Genomic DNA, 20806 nt, shown 5'->3' with positions numbered 1-20806 from the left:
GCTTCTACATTAAAGGACCGCAGGGCACGGAATATAGTATTCCGGAGGGCAAAGAAGTTAGGATTACAACCAAGAATCACCTACCCAGCAAAACTGAGTATAATTCTTCAGGGGAAAAAAATTGTCATTCAGTGAAATAGAGGACTTTCAAGCATTCCTGATGAAAAGACCAGAGCTGAATAGAAAATTTGACTTTCAAATACAGGACTCAAGGGCAGCTAGGTGGTGTAGTGGATAGAGCACCGGCCCTGTATTCAGGAGAACCTGAGTTCAAATCTGGCCTCAGACACATAACACTTACTAGCTGTGTGACCCTGGGCAAGTCACTTAACCCCATTGCCTAGAAAAAAAGCAAAAAAAAATACAGGACTCAACTGGAACATGAAGAGGTAAACAGGAAAGAGAAATCATAAGAGACTTATTAAGATTGAACTGTTTACATTCCTGCATGGAAAGATGATATTTATAACTCATAAGACCTTTGTCAGTATTAGGGTAGTTGAAGGAAAAAAATTATATGTATGTATAGATAGATAGATAGAGGGCACAGGGTGAGTTGAAGATTAAGGGGTCATATCTGTTGAATAAAATTAAGGGATGAGAGAGGATGATACTCGGAGAAGAAGAAAGGGATAAGTAGAAGGGGCTTAATTACCTCACAAAAAAAAAAAACTGGAAAAGAAAAGTCTCTTACAGTGGAGGGGAAACAGGGGAAAGTGAGAGGGAATGAGTGAATCTTATTCTCCTAGGATTTGGCTTAAGGAGGGAATAACATACACATTCAATTGGGTATGGAAATCTGTCTTACCCTACAGGAAAATAGGGGGAGAAAGGGGACAAGAGATCAGGGGGATGATAGAGAGGAGGGCAGACTGGGAAAGGGGGTAATCAGAAGGAAATACTTCTGAGGAGGGACAGGGTCAAAAGAAAGAATAGAATAAATGGGAGGGCAGGATAGGATTAAGGGAAATAGAGTTAGTTTTTCACAACATATCTTCTATGGAAGTGTTTTGCATAACTGCACATGTATAACCTATATTGAGTTGCTTGCCTTTTCAATGAGGGTGGGTGGGGAGGGAGGAAGAGAGAAAATTTGAAACCTAAAGTTTTAAAAACATATGTTTAAAAAAATGTTTTCACATGCAACTGGAAAATAAGAAATACAGGAGATGGGGTATAGAAGTCTATCCTGCCCTACAGGAAAATAGAAGGGGAAGGGGATAAGAGAAGAGGGGAAAGGATATTCAGAATGCATGCCATTTTGGGCTGGGGGGAGGGGTGAGATGGGGCAAAAATTTGGAACTCAAAAACTTGTGGAAGTGAATGTTGAAAACTAAAAAGAAATAAATTTATATTTAAAAAACTAAAAAAAAAAGAGAGAAAACTCTATTATATGAAACACACCTGCAAATTAAGAATGTCTATCATCTATCAAAAAATTGGGGTGAGAAAGTCCATGAACTTTAGTCATATAGATTCACAAAGTCTCGGAGGTTGATGGGACCTCAGAGATTAGTAGTACCAACCTTAAATTTTCAAGAATTCCCCCCTACAACAAACTAAGAAATCCACGTTTTCCTCAAATATTTCTAATGAGCGGAAGCTACTACCAACTGAACTAGCCTGTGTCTCTTCTGCAAGATTGTTAGGAAGTCTTTCCTTACATTGAATATAAATCTGCTTTTCTGCAACTTCTGTCATGAATGTAGGTAAAAAATATTAGACTGCAGAAAGCTAAACATGTGTCTCTGCTGTGCTGCCCTAGAGACTTCTGTCCATTGGAACAGTTAGCCATTAGTGGGGAACCTTCGAGTCATTTGGCCATTTCCAAATCCACCTACCTATACTGTCCATATCTCCCTGTTATGGCTGAAAGCATTACATGCATGAGAAAATTAATCAAATACTTGTTGAATTCACATGTACTACATCTATTTCAAGTATGAGGATCATATCAAAAAAAGAAATGAGGTTACTTTGGTAAGACCTATTTTAATGAAACAATCAGAATCTCTTGGAATGTCATTCATAAAACCCATTTACTCTTGTGATAGCCATTATTGAAATGAATCTGGTCATTTTTGAGGTTCTTGTAACTTTGAGGTGTTATGATCATTTTATCTAGTTCTTGTGTGTAGTTAATTAAAAGAGATTTGAATTTTTGTGAGTGGTCTTTTAGAAGAAATTTGTTAGAAGCAGGTATTCTAATAGCAGTGAAACATGACAGAAAAAGAAGAGACAGAAAATTTATAAAAAAATCTGACAAGGGAATTCAAGAGCATGTCCACCCAGTGTAGGAGAGTAAGCAATCCCATACACCTCAGGCATTTCTGAGGAATATCCCTGTATCACAGGAAAATGGCACAAGGCTTGATATGTGTGATGATAATCATGATATTGAGAAAGTGATATCTCTAATTCTTCTAGTGAAAATAAAACTTCTTTAAGCCTACTTTATTGGTGACTTTTGCCATCCCATAAAGACACTTTTGGAAATAAGCTCCTTTCTTTCTTCTAACCCAAAGGCTCCTTTGTAACAAGAAAAGATAAATTAGCCAAAACAACCGAAAAGTGATTGTATCTGACAGTGGTTGCAACATTCCATCCTAGTCCAGTTTTCTCTCCATGAGGAGAAATTGGATACTGTGTAATTATAATGACTGGGCTTGTCCCCAGAAGAGAATTGATAAAATCCCTCCCTTCTTTGAAGAGGTAGGGGATTATAGGTGTGGAATATTGCATGTTGTAAGACATTATTGCCATGTTGCTTGGTTTTGCTGAACTGCTATTTTTAATCTTTCATCTTCTTTATTAGAAGGGATGGCTTGATGGAGGGGGGAGAGGAGTGATATTTTGAAATATGTAAAAATAAAGAATGTCAATAAAAATAAAACATCATATGCTTTGACCATTTATCGTGAAATGGTTCTTTGTCATATGTATTCATGTCAATTACTGAGATGTGTCTTTGGTATCAGACTTTTATCAGTGATATTTGATACAGATATTTTCCCTCTTGATAGTTTTGCTTTTTATTCTATTTTCATTGATTTTTTTATGTAAAAACTTTAAAACTTTATGTAATTGAAATATATTTTATCTTTTATTATCATTTTTACTTTTTGGTTAAGAATTCTTCTTCTGCCTATAGTTACAAAAAATACTTCATCCCATTATCCTGTAAATTACCCTATAATCTTATTTTATAAATTTTTTTATAGTCAGACCAAATATTCACGTATTGTGATAAATGGTGTAGGTTGTTCATCTAAGTCTAATTTCTGCCAAATTGCTTTCTAATTTTCTCAGTAATTCTTTTCAGATAGGGAGTCCTTCCTCCAGAATTTATGATTCTGAGTTTATTATACATTGAGTTATTGTTTTTGATGGTTTCAGGTTCTTGCTTATTTCCTCTCCTCCCCTCCCCTCCCCGCCATCAAATAGTTTTGTTGACTGTTGCTTTATAGTATAGCTTCATATCTATTAATGCTATATGCCCTTCATCCCTATTTTTTTGCTTTTCTCCTTGGGATTCTAGGTCTGTTATTCCTCCAAATTAATTGTTGTTATTTCATCTAGTTCTATAAAGTATTCCCTTCATAATTTGATTGATATAACATTTGATCTATATAGATTAATAATCAAACAAGCACTTACTATGGAAAGATTCAAAGAAAAAATAATCCTTGTCCTCAAGGAGCTTACATTCTGATGTGAAGACAGCATGGGTATAAATAGGTATGAATAAGATGCTTGTAGAGTAAATAGAAGGGAAGGCCTCTCACAGGAGGTGGCCTTTGAGCTGAGTTGTGAAGGAACCCAAGGGTTCAGGATTTCGAGGTAAGGAGGCAGAGCATTCTGGGTATGGGGGACAGGCAGTGCAAAGACAGTGAGTGAAGAGATGAATTGTTATGTAGGAAGATCAGCCAGTAGGCTGGTATAGCTGGGTTGTGGAGCGCCTACAGGAGAATAATGTTATGTAATAATGTTATGGCCTAAACTTGGCCAGCAGTTATAAGGATTAAAATATAATGAAGTACTGATATAACATAAAAAAAGTGTAAAACCACTCTGCTAGTTGGGAGTTAAAAGCACACTTCAGAGTTAAAAGGAGATAAATGACTACTCCTTGCTTAATTAGATTATCAAGACAGCAACTCAGGAAGGGGACCTGCAGGGAGTTTGGGCTCAGAAATAACCTGGGATAACTGTTCTCCTTGGGCTTGGCATTTTATATCTTAGGGATCACGAAGCCAGAGCAGCCACCCCTCCCTGAAAGAAGTAGTTCAGCCTGCATGTGCCTGAGCTACTGCCTGGTGTATCAAGCTTAGTGTACGGCTGCCTTGGACAAGGAGGATGGAAGTAGACAGAAGGGGCTCTGGCTGTGGCCCAATGGGGTGCCGGCAGAACTGTGCTCTCAGCAATGCCACCTAGATCAGCAGCCTGTTGGCTAGTGCACCATTTGCTGATCACACAAAACCACCGTGAGTCGTAGCCCCTGCTAGAAATGTTCAAGAAGATTGGAAAAGTAGCAAGGGTCCAGGTTGTCAGAGCTTTAAATGCCAAACAAAGAAATTCCATCTGATCCTGTAGGTAAGAGAGAGTCACTGGAGATGACTGAGAGGAGAACGATATGGTCAGATCTGTGCTTCAGGACAATTATGTTGGCATCTGTGTGGAGGATGGATCAGAGTGGGGACAGCTGAGGAATCTTGAGGGTCCAAACTAAAAGAAAGCCACTGGACCTCAGTTCCATTCCAGTGTATGGTTTGGGCAAGATGCCCTCTGCCAAGGTTCCTGCCAACTTAGATTTTGTGGTTTGTGACCAGATGGCCATGTGACCTTGCTCAGATCACCTCCGGTGCTCATTTTTTTTCTGGTCTGCAAAATGTAAGAGAATGTGAGACCAAATGATTTCTAGATCTGGCATTCTCTGCTTACCTGCCCCCTCACTTCTGCTCATAGTATCCCCCACTTTTTTTCAAGATGTTGCCGAAGCACCACTTGCTACAAAGGCTTTTCTGACCTCCTGTCTCACTACCTTGTACTTAAACTACCTTGTATTTCTTTTGTATTGATACTCTGTATATTTATTCTGTATATCCTCATATGAGTACATGTTGTCACCCCTATGGAACATAAGTTACTTAACCCTACTGCCTTACCCCCCCAAAAAAAAGGCATCAAAAGCTCTATTCTTTTTAAATTTTTTGTACTTATTTAGTATTTTGTTTTTCCCCAGTTACATGTAAAGACAATTTTTAACATTTGTTTTTAAAACTTTGAGTTCTAAATTCTCTCTCTTCCTTCCTCCCTCTCCCCAACTCCCCTCATTGAGAAGACAAGCAAACAATTCAGTAGAGGTTATAAGCCACTAAAGATTCTTAAACTGGAGAGTGGCATGGTCAGATCTGTGCTTTAGGGGATTATTTGGGCAGCTTTGTGGAGGGTGCATTGGAGAGAGGCCTACAAGTAGGGGGACCAATTAGGAAGCTGTTAGGGTAATCTAGGAGAAAGGTGATGAGGCCTGAGCTAGAGTAGTGGCCATGTGAGTAGAGAAAAGGGAACAGAGAAAAGAGATATTATGGGGGTGGAATTGACAAGATTTGGCTACCGACTAGATATGGATATGGAAGAAGGAAGAGTTGAGGAGGACTCTTGGGTTGTGAACCTGGGTGATGGAAAGAATGATGGTGCCCTCGGCAGAAATAGGGGAGTTACACTCATATGCCTACAAAATGAGAGGGATGCCCTACTTGACCTCTTATGTTGTTTCTGCCTCTGGATCTAAGTTTGGGAGAGGTTTGAATAGGGGAGAGATCATTAATTTTGTTCTGGGCGTGTTGATTTTGAGATATCCACAATAAATCTAGATCTTTTGTTGGAGCTAAAACCAATCCAGCATCTTCACTCAGTTTGGCACCAATATGGTGAGTGACTGGAAAAGAGAGTGAGGCTGATGACTTTGTGCAGCTCTGCCTCACTTAAATCCAATTCACACCCAAGTCAAGACATCACCCCATGATGTCTTTGGTTCTCTTTGCAAAAATGAAGGATGAACAACAACAGTAACTTGGGTAGAGAGAGGAGGCCACCAGGCTACCCAGGGGTGGGTGAACTGGTCCTACCTAATCAGATGCCAAGCAGGTCAGAGCTGCCATCTTGAGTGGGTTTGGCCAGTAAGTAGCCACTGTAATTCTACTCTGGTTAAGTTAGGGAGACCCAGTATCAAACAAACAAGAAGGGTCTAAGTGTAGGGAATTGAGAAAGACCTCTTAAATATTTCTTGTTGAAAACCAGATTTATTGTGTTTTCTAAGAAATTTTGAAAATATATCCTGAAGTAGAGATAGCCATGGTACCACTTGTTAATATATTAGTTGTTGATAAAGACAGTGCCTTAATCTCTTTATACGACAATTATCCTAGCAAAAATGAATTTAATTAATATAGACTTGTGAGAAATAAAACCTGTTTCATGAAATGGCCTTATAGCAGTATAATGCATGTGATATTGCAAGAAAAACAGGTTTTCTATAGTAGTGTTTTAAAAGTGCTGTGATTGAAAAATAAAAACTAGTTCCAGGATTCAGGCAGATGGATAGTAGTATTTGGGGATTTTTTGTAATGTTTTGGATGCTTTAGGAGTTTGATATTATGAATTTTGCTTGAAAGGGTTAATATCAATTGTACTGTTAGCTTCATTGCCTTTCCTTCTACTTCATTTCAGGAAGAAAAAAAAGAGCACCCTCGAGAGTGCTGGGTCGTTCCCTTGGCTGCTTACACTGTGCTAATGAGATGCCTTCGGGAAGGGGTAAGGCTCTTGTCTGGTCCTCCCCAGAAATTCTCCATTGTAATAAGCCTTCGGGCACTGGATGCGCATTGTAGCCTGCAGCACTGCAGTATCTTGTCAACCCAGGATTGCTCCTGAATTTAAATAATCATGACAAGACCCTGACCTACACAGGAGCAGAAAGCAGGATGAACTGTTTCTCTATCACTCAGCATGTATAGATGACTTGATCTTCAGAAATCAGTACTAAATAAGAACTAGCTTGATTAATCAGCTTTTAATATCCTATCCTTATCAATTTCTTCTGAAGATTTTTGAGACAGCTTGTTCAATAACTTATGTTTACTTTGTGCACAACTTTGACGAAGGTACTAACTAATAGCTTCTAACCTCTCATGATTATCTTGTCAGGCTGTGGAGACCCTTTGGAGGTCCCGAAGGGGTAAACGCGAAACATTTCTGTTCAAGGGAATCCATCACTTTTAACATTAAGTTTGTTTATTATGCAATTTGGTTTTTCCATTTACTTTCCTTCCCCTTTTCTTACCACATTGTTGGCAGGTTGAAAATAGCTCAACCAACCGACACAAACCTGTGGTTCCCTCTCAGAACAATAAGAAGGCCATGAGCAGAACAAGCTAAGAGGCTGGCATTCGCTGTGTGCTTGAGACCACTAGACATTATTTCACCCAAGGCAGTGCCAAAGGCGAAAAACATTCCTTACTGAATGAAAGAAAAATATCAAGATAAACATCTTCCTTTTGAGTTCATTACTTCTTGCTGTGCTAGTTAATAGAATAATTTTCCAGGTTCATAGGCTCCCCCCTCCCCAAACCATTTTCCTCTTCTTTTCCCCACAGTGATCATGTACATACATATAGTTTATGTGCGGCTTGGGCTGTTTTCTATCAGTTGTAATGAACAGTAGTAAGATGTCATCTTGAGATGTGAGTGAGTGTGGTAAATAACACTTTAAAAAGCAATGGGAAATTCAGATTGTATGTGGAATTCCCTGCTATTAGCTAAGGCACACATACCCCAAAAGCTGTTTCAAAATTAACTTCCATGTTAGCCAGAGACTGTCTACGAATGACTTATGCTGGAGCTGCTGTCCTTTCTCTACAGTATTTTCTGGAGGAAATAGGAAAAAGAGCATAATAGCTCGGTGTCGCTATCCATATATTCTAGTTTATAGAAGCTATATTTATTTTATTTTGTGTGAAAACTGATTGTATAAGCTGATTGTAACTGTATGTAACTAATTGTGAAACAGCTTCTTTTATACTGCAGCTAGTCATAGGTTATAGGCTTTAGAGCTAGAAGGGACCTTAGAGGTTATCTTCCCTGGTCCCTTGAGGAGATGACTTATCCAAAGTCACATAGGTAGTAAATTAGTGTCAGTGTATTCAAACCCACTTCCTCTGACTTCCAATTCAGTGATCTTTCCAGGGAGCTAGCCCTCTTCCTAATGACTGGGAAGGTCCCCAGGCTGACCTCATTTATATTACTCTTTAAGTTATTATTAGCACTTAAATAAAATTAAGCAAACCATCCAGCAATGATTAAGACCCAGGAATGGCTTGGTTTGAAGGAGAAATAGATTTGGAGTGTTTTAGGATTGTGAAGAAAGCCATAGATTGAAATTTGGGGAGGGGAAAAAATGAAAGAGCTGGAGAGAGTGGTATTAAAAGGAAATGGAATTTGCCAAAGAGGACTGGAGGAGAGGGATGTCAGGGGAAGGACTCGGACTGTGAGAGCATAACATTTAAGGGGAATCAAGAGGAAGAATGAGAAGGAAGTTGGAAAGATAAGGAAAAGGAAGTTGGATGTATGCGTCAGGATGCTGAGGAGGCAAGATGTTAACCAGGCTGAGAAGTAAAAGAGAAAACTGTTAAGTTGTCCCACAGGGGTTTGCCAGGAGAGGCTACAAGGTCTACTATGACTAGCTGGGAAGATGAAGGGGTTGTTGAAGCACCTCTGACCTAGTCTGTCAGAAGATCTGAGAAAGGACAGAAGTAGGATGGCTGCCCACTCAGAGGTGAGCGACAGACTGGAGGCCTTTCCCAAAGAGGAATCAAGTCAGGTCAACAGGCATTGTGCCTGCAGAGTGTCAGGCACCATGCTAAGCCCTGGGCATAGCAAATGCTGTTCCTGCCCAGGAGAACTCGCAATTTAACAGAGCAATCAACATGCAAACAGCTGTGTACAAATGAGGTGTTCAGAAAGATTGGAGATACTTTCAGAAGGAAGGCAGTATTAGGAGATTGGGAAGGGCAGTCACAAAATGAAAGCATATTAAAATTATTGCTTGAGTACCTGAGTTCAAATCTGGCCTCAGACCAAACACTTGACACTTACTAGCTGTGTGACCCTGGGCAAGTCATTTAACCCCAATTGCCTAAAAAAAACAAAACAAAAAAATTATCGCTAGTCTTAATGTAATTTTTAAAGCACTCTCCATGGCACGAACTTGCACTTACTGAATCAAATAGTGATTCTGTGGAGGGGATTCTTATACAGGTAAAAAGATTAGATGGATTTTGATGTTCTATCATTCTCTATTTTTTGAGTGGAGAGAAAAAAACCCCTCCCTCCTTCTATAAGCATGTCTTCTTTTTAAGAACTCTTATTTATCAAAATCCACATTTAAAAATAGGTAATGTATGTGCCTATTATTTATGTTACAAAAGGATTTTGCAATTAAACAGGAAATTTTACTTCAGGATTCCTGGAAATAATGTGTTTTCCTAGTGCATATAAAATGTGATTGAGTTTGCGAAAATTAACTTTACCCAAAACTCAAATTAATTTTCATTATAGAGTAGTAACTTTATCTATTACATAGTGAAAATATTGTTTATTTGTTTTTTCTTTTTCTCTTTTTCTCTTTCTTTCTTTCTTTCTTTCTTTCTTTCTTTCTTTCTTTCTTTCTTTCTTTTTTTGCTGGGCAGTGGGGTTAAGTGACTTGCCCAGGGGTCACACAGCTAGTGAGTGTTCCGTGTCTGAGGGAAAAACTATATTATTTATGTTGTTGTTCAGTCATTTCACTCATGTCTGACTCTTTGTGACCCATCTGGGGTTTTCTTGGCAGAGACGTTGGAGTGGTTTGTTATTTCCTTCTCCAGTTCATCTGATAGATGAGGAGACTGAGGCAAAAAGGGTTAATTGACTTACCTGGGGTCACACAGCTAGTAAGTGTCTAAGGTTGGATTTGAACTCATGAAGCCTAGTCTTCCTGATTCCATGCCCAGTGCTCTATCTACTGTGCCACCTCGCTGCCCTCTGATGCCATTTTTTAACATGTTGCCAAGTATCTCTAGAAACCCATATTTCTACTACCTCATGAGAAGGTTAAAATGTGATTAATGGCATTAATGATGAGACCTGCTAGATTAGAGCAGTTGAATGAACTGAGCTATTACTCGGTTATTATTAATTATTCCTGCTTTTTTCAAAGTTGGGGAAAATTAGACTTGGTATGTATTATAGGCTTCAGTTATAGGTTTTAGGAGGGACACCAAAAGGAATAACATTGTCCATTTCTTAGTTTATTTGATTTTTTTTTTGACAACTAGCATCCCCCAACATATTGGATAACAGACTTTACTACTTTATATATAAAATTTCTTTTGTTCTTTGAAATATGTTAGGAGGGGATAGGACTGCAGGGGTGGGAAACCTGCCGCCTCGAGGCCACATGTGGCCCTCTAGGTTCTCAAGTGTGGCCCTTTGACTGTTCAGTCAAATCTTTGTTCTCTGAAGTTTAGATTCAGTCAAAGGGCCGCACTTGAGGACCTAATAGAGCCACATGAGGCCTCAAGGCTGCAGGTTCCCCACCCCTGGCACCAGACCATTGTCATAGTTAGTATTTACTCATGTAAATACTCATGCCACTTGGACAGATGTTCCCATTTCTTGGTTACCTGGCACATACTAGGTGCTTGGTAAATATTGATTGATTAATTCTTCTCTGTGCCATACTTTATTGTACACATTATCTTCCTTTTTTATTCATTTTAGAGGGATCTGGGTTTTTGTTTGTAGCCAACTGGTATTATTAGGATATCCTATTGTAACTTTAAAAATTTCTGTAACACAGGCAACTTAGCAATTAGTAATTACTTCTCTTTATCAGATTTAAACTCCATTATTAGGATACATTTAATCTGAGGCATGGTGCTCTCTATTTGCAATCTGCAGGGTTTGGTTTTTTTTTTCCATTCTAAGAGATTAGCTATGTGAAATTCTGTGCATAGTTCCTCTAAGTACTATTTCTTTGAGTGACAATCATATTCTGATTGTTGAATGTATAAGTATAAATTCTTTAAAAAAACCCCACACACCTCTTTCCTTTGTGAAGCCTCTCCACATTGACCCTACCAGTGACGCCTTGGCTTATTCTAGCATTTGATCTATTTTTTCCAACATCTGAAGTTACATCATTAGCTCTTTAGGACAGGGACCTAGCCTTTCAGTGACTTGCTTTGCACCATCTGTTCTTGTGGTGTTCTATAAATAAGAATGAATAGTGTAGAGAATGTGAGTTTTTATTTGCTCTCAGGAAGGTGCTATGGGAGAAGTGATGGCCTCTGGAGTATCAGACTGCCGCTGCTTTTCCCAGAGAGACTCCTGACCACGTTCATGTTCCTCATTCTCTTATGGCTCTGTTCAGGTAGGGCCTCACTGAGGGTGATATCTACTATCCTTTACTTCATGTTCTTTAAAAATAAACTCAGAAAACATGTTTAAAATACTAACGTTGAGACAGACCACGAAAGGCTTCTTGTCAAAGGTGGCATTTAAGCTGAGACTTGAAGGAAGCCAGGGAAGTGAGGAAGCAAAAGATGAGGAAAAAGAGCATTCCAGACATGGGAGACAGCCGCTGACATGCTCAGTCAGGAGATGGAGGAACAGCCAGGAAGCCAGTATCACCAGCCTGCAGAGTACTTGGAGGGGCAGAAAGCAGAAGAAAACTGGACAGGTAGAAAGAGACAACTCTGTGAAGGGTTTTAAAAGCCAAACAGATATCTAGAATATAATGTTTGTGTCAAGACTTAGATGATACAGTCATCAAATCTTTAGATGAAACAAAGCTGGAAGGGATAGCAAGCCCATTGGATACTCAAGGCAGGCTTCAGAAACTTCTGCAAAGGCTAAAACTTTGGGCTGAATTTAATGAGATTAAATTTAACAGAGCTGAATGTAAAGACCTACACTTGAGTTAGGAAAAAACAAAAAGCAAAACAAAAAACCAAACAACTTCACAAATACAAGATGGGGGGGAGAGGTAGCAGCTCATCAGAAAAAAAGATTTGGGAGTTTTAATGAGATGCAAGATCAGTATGAATTAGTGCAACATGGCAAGCTGTGATCTTAAATTGCATTAAAGGAGTCTGGTATTCAGATCATGGGAGGAGACAGTTCTGTGGTGGTCAGGTAGCATCTGAAGTATTGGGCGCATTTCATAGGATCATACGTCAAAGGCTCACAGGTCCTTTCGGAGACAAATTATTGGTGAACTTCAGTAGAAAGAAGCTCACCCTTGTTTTCTAGTGTATTAATAAAGAAGAGAAAGGTGAAGAAGGCTCAACTGCATTTGAATTTTCTTGTTGTTCTGGCTGAAATTATTTTTTAATTTAAAAATTAATTTGAGAACAAAATTAATAAAAACACAACAAAATTGCCAAACTTGTGCTCTGTCTTCTCATATCAGTATTCTTTGTTCTTGTTTCTGTTTTTCTACATCCTCCCATTCTGGGATATATCTGTTCCTTTTTCTGTTCCTACCTTACTAAAAACATCGTTGTAGCTTTACCAATCACAAGTCTCACAGTTTTTTTCTTTCCAGTTATTGTTTTGTTTGACTCTGGAAGGCTCTCCACTTTTGTTGTCCACCTGAGCAGGTTAGCCGTTTGCTCAAAGGCTTATTATGGAAATGTCTTCTATCTTTAATCAAGGAGAAGGGGGAGGCTGCTGAATGGACTTGTGCTGCTGAACCCTGGAAAGAACTTCTTCTTGGTCCATTCCCTTTAGACCTTCTTTGAATCTGACTGAAATCTGTCTAACTCCTGTAATGTGTCTTTGTCCTTTTGGAGCCCACCTCCCTGTAATGTAGACTAAGATGAGTCTTCCTGGTTTGCCTTTTACATTGAATCTATCTGCCCTTATTTAGAGCCATTGTTTATTTCAGTTTTCTAGAACATTCCAAGACTATTTAGGGAAAATCCACAAACATCTCAGCCTCTTTAGAGGGCTCCTTGTGATGACATTAAATTTAAAGGTTAATTGAGCCTATATGGAATAGTTTCCTAAATCTTAAAACATTTGGATAATAATATTTTTTATGTATTATAAAGTAGTAATTATCTTATTTAATTTTATTTTTTCCCAATTGCATGTAAAAACAATTTTAACATTCTTTTTTCCCCAAATTTTGAGTTCCAAATTCTCTCCCTCTCCTCCCCCCTCATTGAGAAGGCAAGTAATTTGACATAGGTTATACGTATGTAGTCATGCAAAACATGTTTCCATGTACGTCATTCTGTGAAAGAAAATGCAGACAAAAAAACTCAAGGAAAATAAAGAAAAGGTATCTTTGATCTGCATTCAGGCTGTACCAGTTCTTTCTCTAGAGAGGGATATCACCTTTCATTGTAAGTCCTACAGAATTGTGTTGGATCATTGTATTGCTGAGAATAGATAAGTTATTCCTAATAGATCATCATACAATATTGCTGTTACTGTATACAGTGTTCTCCTGGTTCTGCTCATTTCACTTTGCATCAGTTCATGTCTTTACATGTTTTTCCAAGAGCATCCTGTTCATCATTTCCTAAAGCACAATAGTATTCCATCATCATTATATAACTTGTTCAGCCATTCCTCAATTGATAGGCATCCCCTCAATTTCAAATTCTTTGCCACCACTAAAAGAGCTACTATAAATATTTTTGTACAATTCTTTTCCTCTTTTTGTTTTTTATCTCTTTGGGATACAGGCCTAATAGTAGTATTGCTTGGTCAAAGGGTACGCTTGGTTTTATAGCCCTTTGGGCATAGTTCCAGATTGCTCACCAGAATGGTTGAATCAGTATATAACTTCACCAATAGTACATTCGTGTTTTAATTTTCCCACATCCCCTCCAACATTTGTCATTTTTCCTTTTCTCTCATATTAGCCAGTCTGAGGTAGTAGCTCAGAGTTGTTTTAATTTGCATTTCTTTCATCAGTAGTGATTTAGAGTATTTTTTACCATATGACTATAGATAGCTTGGATTACCTTGTATGAAAACTGCCTGTTCATATCCTTTGACCACTTATTTCTATAAATTTGACTCAGTTTTCTATATGTTTGAGAAATGAAGTCTTTATCAGAGAAACTCATTGTAATTTTTTATAATAATGATTACCACCTGTGTTTCCCTCTACCCTATTTCCCCCATGTTTATGCTACCCTCTCTCTTCTTTCACTCTGTCCATTCTCAAAAGTATTTTGCTTCTGACTTGTACCTCCCCCAAACTGCCCTACTATCAGCTTCCCCCCTTCTCTTATCCCTTTCCCTTCCTACTTTCCTGTATGGTAAGATAGATTTCTACACCTAACTGACTGTGTTTGTTATTCTCTCATTGAGCCAATTCCGATGAGATTAAGGGTCATGTGCTTCCTTTCCTGCTTCCCTCATTTCCCCCTCCACTGTAAAATTTTTTTTTATGTGAGATAATTTATCCCATTCTATCTCTCCCTTTCCCGTTCTCCCAGTGCATTCTTCTTTCTCCTCTCTTAATTTTGTTTTTTTAGATAATCATACCATTGCATTCAATTCACACCCTCTGCTTTTTGTCTATGTATCTAACTTCCCTAGTAATGAGAAAGTTTTTAAGAGTTTTAAATATAATTTTCCCAGGTAGGAATGGAAACAATTTAACCTTATCCCTTATGATTTCTCTTTTCTGATTACCTTTTTATGCTTCTTTTGCATCTTGTGTTTCAAAGTCAGATTTTTCTGTTCGGCTCTGGTCTTGTCGTCAGGAGTGCTTGAAAGTCCTCTATTTCATTTAATTTCCATGTTCCCCTGAAGGATTATGCTCTGTTTTGCTGGGTAGGTGATTCTTGACTGTAGTTCTAGCTCCTTTGCCCTCCGGAATATCATCTTCCAAGCCCCCCAGTCTTGTAATGTAGCAGCTGCTAAATCTTGTGGTAGACTGTGTCTCCATGTTAATTGAATTGTTTCTTTTTGGCTGCTTGCAGTATTTTCTCCTTGTTCTGGGAAGTCTGGAATTTGGCTATAATATTCCCGGGAGGTTTTTTTTTTTGGGTTCTCTTTCAGGTGGTGATCAGTGGATTCTTTCAATTACTATTTACCCTTCTGGTTCTAGAATATCAGGGCAATTTTTCTTGATAATCTCTTGAAAGATGATGTGTAGGCTCTTTTTTTGATCATGACTTTCAGGTAGTCCAGTAATTTTTAAATTATCTCTTCTGGATCTATTTTCCAGGTCAGTTGAGATATTTCCACATTTTCCAATGAGATATTTCACATTTTCTTCTTCTTCTTTTTTTATATACTTCTGGTTTTGTCTGATTGTTTCTTAATGTCTCATAAAGTCATTAGCTTCTACTTGCCCAATTCTATCTTTTAAGGAACTATTTTCTTCTGTGAGCTTTTGTATCTCCTTTTCCATTTGGCCAATTCCACTTTTTAAGGAGTTACTCTCTTTAGTGAATTTTTGTATATCTTTTTCCATTTGACCATTTCAGCCTTTCAAGGCATTCTTTTCTTCATTGGATTTTTATGCCTCTTTTACCATTTGACCTATTCTGTTTTTTAAGGTGTTATTTTCTTTGGTATTTTTTTTTCATGCTTCCTTTACCAAGCTGTTGACTCTTTTTTTTTCATGATTGTCTTGTGTCACTTGCATTTCTCTTCCCAATCTTTTTCTACCTCTCTTACTTGATTTATAAAATCCTTTTTGAGCTCTTCCATGGCCTAATAACAATTCATGTTTTTCTTTGAGGCTTTGGATGCGGAAATTTTGACTTTGTTGTCTTCTTTTGAGAGTGTCTTGATCTTCTGTGTCACCGTAGTAATTTACCATGGTCAGACTTTTTTTCTGTTGTTTGCTCATCTTCTAGCCTGTTTCTTGACTTCTAACTCTTTGCTAAAGTGGATCTCTGCTTCCCAAGTGGAGAGGACATCATCCCATGCTTTAGTTTTTTTGGGCAGGTCTTTTCAGAGGTAATTCTGGGGACCTGTAAGTTTTTGGCTCTTGCAAGGGGGTGTGATATAGGGAGGGGTGTGTTTACTGCTTTTCTGTACTGTGCATTGGTCTGTGAATGACCATAAATACTTTTTTTAACCCTGGAACCGTGACCAGGATCCCTGTTTCCCTGTAGCTGCAAGCTCTGCTGTGCTTAGTACTCCTGCTCATCCTGGGACTTAAGACCAGGACTGTGGCCCAAATCTAAGTGTAGGCAATGCAACAGGGGCCTGCCTCTGGTGCCAGCAAAGGGACCCCTATAAATCTCCTTTTGACCCGTTGTCTGATCCCATGGCCCATAGGCTGAGAGCTCTGGAAATCACCACTGCGGCCACTGATTCAGTTGCCCTGAGGCCTGCTCCTGGTTTGCTGGACTGCATTCCTCTCTTACCTTGGTGCAACAGATCCTTCCTGCTGATCTTTTAAGTTGTCTTGGGCTGGAAAATTGTTTCATTCCATCTTTTTGTGGGTTCTGCTATCTATAATTTGTTTAGAATCGTAATTTAAAGTTAAAGCTCAGGTGAGTCCCTGCCTTTATTGTGCCATCTTGGCTCTGCCTCCTATAAAATTCTTCAAAATATTTTTGTTAATGCAGATTGGGAAACTTTGCTTGCCCTAGTTGGAATATGAGCAAGAAAAAATGGACTTAGCTAATTAAGCCTTTGCATTGCATTAAGATTTTGAATAGTTTGAATATGGAAGCAGTAGACTGTATCTGTGTTTGAAGACCAGCCTAGTTAAACTGGTCTTGACTTAATAATAGTTAATAGTAGCTATCATTTATATATTGCTGTGTGATTTTCAAAGTATTTTACATTGATTATATAATTTTGTTTTTATGACAACCCTGTGAGGTAGGTGCTATTACTGATTCATTTTTTTTATGAGTAAACTGATACTAAGAGAAGTTAAGTAACTTGACCAAGGTCAAACAATTAATATGAGTTCCATCTCTTATAACAAAGAATAAAAGACAGTAGGAAAACAGTTAAGTAAACATAACTAATAGTCAGCCAAAGTTGACATTATACTTGGTGTTTTATAACCACATATGCAGAGAAAGGAGGGAGGTACATTCTCATTTGTCTTCTTTGGGGCCTGGCATGATAAACATAAAACGCTTCAGGTTTAATTATTTTTTTTATTTTTGTTCTTTCAAATTAGAGTATATTTTACAATATTCAGATTATATATATTGTTTTCCCTCTTCTACTTTCTCAATTTGCAGCAGTTTCACACAATTTTGTCTTTATCATATTCATTTCTTATAGTACGGTAAAATTCCACCTCATCCGCATAATTAAGTTTGCTTTGCCATTCCCTGGTTGGTGGTGATTTAGTTTGTTTCCACTTCTCTGGAATACCTTGTATTTTGGTGTATATGGGACCTTTGTTTTTATCAGGCAGTTCTTTGGTGTAGATGCCTATCTGATCTCTGGGGGAAATGGTACTTATATTTTAGTCACTTTCTTAGCACGATTTCAAATTACTTTCCAGAGCCATCTGTTAGCTGTCCACTTGTTAGGGCAAAGATCAAAATCCATCCTTAACTAGAGGAAAAAATAGAAATGACAAGGTGTGGCTCATAGTTGAGGCAATTCCAACTTATTCTATTCAAACAAACTGTTGACGTTTGAAAAATGAGAAATAGGTAAAAGAACAGACATCAACACAGACTAGTGCTGTTTTCTAAGGAATGCAATGCAGTCATTTGTCTTGTACAACAAAGGTGCTAAAATGGTCTAGAAAATTTTTTGCAAACACTCACTTTCTCTGTCTAGTAGAGAGAGGTGGTAGCCAATGGGCAATCAACTAAAGTGTAGAAAATAATCTCACATGTGAAATCTTCTGGAAAAGGATGGAAAGAAAAGTAAGAGCAGTCATGTCTTGTAAAACAGGAAGAAGCAGCAGAGACACAAGCAGGTTGGCCGAGAGCTAGGTGAGAGAACCAAGCAGACTTGAGACCCGAATTGAGACCTTTGGTTTCTGTATCACTGATAGTTCCAATGCCACGTGATCATTGTGTGTGATCATTACTGAGTTTTTTGTAAGTTGGGTTCTGAAAATGTGAGTCACCTTTAATTCCTGCATTTTGTCAGTGATTTTCAATTCTAGATCTTTTGTACCTTCAAATTAATTTTTGTTATTATTTTACCTAGTTCTGTAAAGTATTTGCTTTGTAATTTGATTGACATAGCACTAAATCTAAATTAATTTGTATAGTATCATTTATATTTTATTGGCACAGCCCAGGCATAAGTATTGAATATTCTTCCAGCTCTTTAAGTCATTCATTTATCTAAGTGGGCAGTGAAGTGCTACAGTTGATAGACAGCTGGGCCTAAAGTCTGGAAGACCTGGGTTCTAATCTGGACTCACACACTTACTAGCAGTGTGACCCTGGGCAAATCATTTACCCTCTGCTTGCCTCAGTTTCCTCATCTGTAAAATGAGGATAATTAAAGCACCTACCTCAGGGTTGTGAAGATCAAATGAAATAATACTTGTAAAATACCATAATGATTGGCACATAGTAGGCACTATATAAATGTTAGCTATCACCAATTATTATTATTATCATCTCTTTATAAACCATTTTGTAACATTTTGTAGCAAATAGGTCTTACGTGCACTTCAATATCTATTTTATGCATTTTCTAGTAATTTTCAATAACACTTCACCTTTCATTATTTCTTCCTGGAATTTATTTTCGCTATATAGAGATGCTGTTGATTTTGTAGGTTTGTTTTGTATCATGCTACGTCACTGAAGTTATCAATCGACAGGTTTTTTTTTGTCACTTTTCTGAGATTTCTAAGTAAACCATTGTGTCATCAGTGAAAAGGGTCATCTCCAGGATTTCTAAAGATGAAAGTGAGAGGAAGACAAGAAACAAAAAAATAGGAAAGCTCCATAAGGATTACTCTAACAACCTCTTCTCTCTGTAAGTGCCAGTGTGAGTCCTGGAACAAATCTGGAAGAGCAGTGGGGTAGAATTAGCCTATAGAAAGACAAGCCCATTTATTGTTAGATGACATCATTTCAGGGCTGTTGAAGGATCAATTCTCCAGGTTCTTGAAAGAAGGGATGATACCAGAGTTTTGAGAAAAATCTCAGGACTTTTAAAAAAAATTATTTAATTTCATTTAATTAAAAAATTTTAAATCTCCTCATCTATAAAACAAGAGAGTTACAATGAATGTCAGAGGCAGTTTAGCATGGCAGGTGAAGCACTCACTGGATTTGGAGTCTGGAAGAGCTGAATTCTAATCCCTCCGGCTTTACTTGCCGTGTCCCTGTTATCCTTCAGACACGGAAGCTCCTTTCTAGTCGTCGGGTGCCTCCTCCCAGATACTTGGATAATCTCTCAACCACACCAATGGAATTGTGTCTCCCACAGTAGGTGGTTTGGTTGGTGTATTCTGGCAGTCTGTATCCTAATATTTTTATTTATATGGTGCATTCCTTTAAATAATGTAGTTGAATCTTTGATAGATTTAAAAAACCAATCAGTGTGAGCACGGAAGAAAGACTCATCGCACTGCCAGCGCCTTCCCTCTTTACTTTGCCCAGCCCCCCTCACTCAAATCCCATTCCCCTGCGTGTCACGGGCCCCTTGAAGGGCTAGCAACAGCAAGAGGCTTCCCGCTGCTAGTGCCTCCTCTCTGAGAGTACCGTTCGTCCCCGGGGTATCTATCTCGGACTGTACAGTGTTGGAGCGCGAGCGCCTTGAAGGCAGGGACTGTGTTTTCGCCTCGCAAGAAAATCGAATCTGGGGTGGGGAACCTTTGGCCGGCTGTGGCCTTCTAGGTCTTTGGGTGTGTCAGAAATAAGGCCTTAGAGAAATCGAGCCTTCTAGTTAAAAACGAAACTGAGCTCGGAGTGAGTGAAGAATCATTTATTTTGCGGTTCTTGGGAGAACCCGAAAACCTTTTGGAAGAGATTGCGCCCAATACAGAAGCGAGAGACAGCTCTATACTGTTAGATTGATGCGACTCCTCCCTTCCAGGCCCGGATTGGTCTGTTCCTTTCTGTTACTTCCTTACCCGGCCACCTCTTGACATATCACCCCTCCCTCCTCATACCTTGTCATACAACCTGTGACGTGGTAATGAGGCGGGTGTGTCAGTTAATAAGATATCAGCTAGTTAAGCATGCGCAGTTCAAGAGGCCAGGGCCCTTTGTCCTGCTTAGGGTCGGTTGTATTTTCAGAGACTAGGGTCTTTCTCATTGGCTGCCCCTTCCCCTGTTTTCCTGTTGTTGCAAGATTTTGCAAGCTTGCTAGAACAATGCAACTTGCTGATGTTGAAAAATGTCAGAGGTTATCTTAAATTGTGGGAGCATGATACCTTGTCCCTTACAGGTGTGAGTCCAACTTTTACAGAACAAATCCTTTTATTCAGGAGATTTATTCTGTGAAGTTTGGATTCAGTAAAAAGGGCTGCCACTTGAGGACCTAGAGGGCCACATGTGGCTTCAAGGCCTCAGGTTCCCCATCCCTGGTCTAATCCATCCTCCACACAGCTGCTAAAATGATTTTGCTACATTGAGTGTGTTAGTCCGCTATTTCATCAACTCCTTTGACTCCTTGTCACCATTTGGATTAAATATAAACCCCTCTGTTTGGCATTTGAACCACTTACGAGCTGGTCACAATGTACCTTTGCAGCCTATTTCATGTGACTCTTGTTCATGCTCCTGGGCTACTACTCAGGTGGCTTCCTTGCTCTTACTCACGCATGCTGCAATCTTTC

At 38.7% G+C, this 20806-nt stretch overlaps 1 protein-coding gene across 14 annotated transcripts in view; it reads left to right on the top strand.

Moving 5' to 3' along the window:
• ULK4 (unc-51 like kinase 4) overlaps nucleotides 1-20806 on the top strand; it is a 651508-nt gene that overhangs the window by 119817 nt on the left and 510885 nt on the right. For 13 of the 14 annotated variants that reach the window (XM_078151680.1, XM_078151694.1, XM_020987362.2 and 10 more), the window contains one exon: nucleotides 6730-6813. The exons of the other annotated variant lie outside the window; for it this stretch is intronic. In XM_078151680.1, coding sequence (XP_078007806.1) covers nucleotides 6730-6813 — 84 coding nt within the window. The remainder of the gene's footprint in view (nucleotides 1-6729; nucleotides 6814-20806) is intronic. 14 annotated transcript variants of the gene reach the window in all.

The sequence above is a fragment of the Phascolarctos cinereus genome, unplaced genomic scaffold (genome assembly GCF_003287225.1).
Source record: "Phascolarctos cinereus isolate Bilbo 61053 unplaced genomic scaffold, phaCin_HiC Scaffold_1;HRSCAF=81, whole genome shotgun sequence".
Classification (NCBI taxonomy): Eukaryota; Metazoa; Chordata; class Mammalia; order Diprotodontia; family Phascolarctidae; genus Phascolarctos; species Phascolarctos cinereus.
This window is presented reverse-complemented; position numbering and strand designations above follow the sequence as displayed.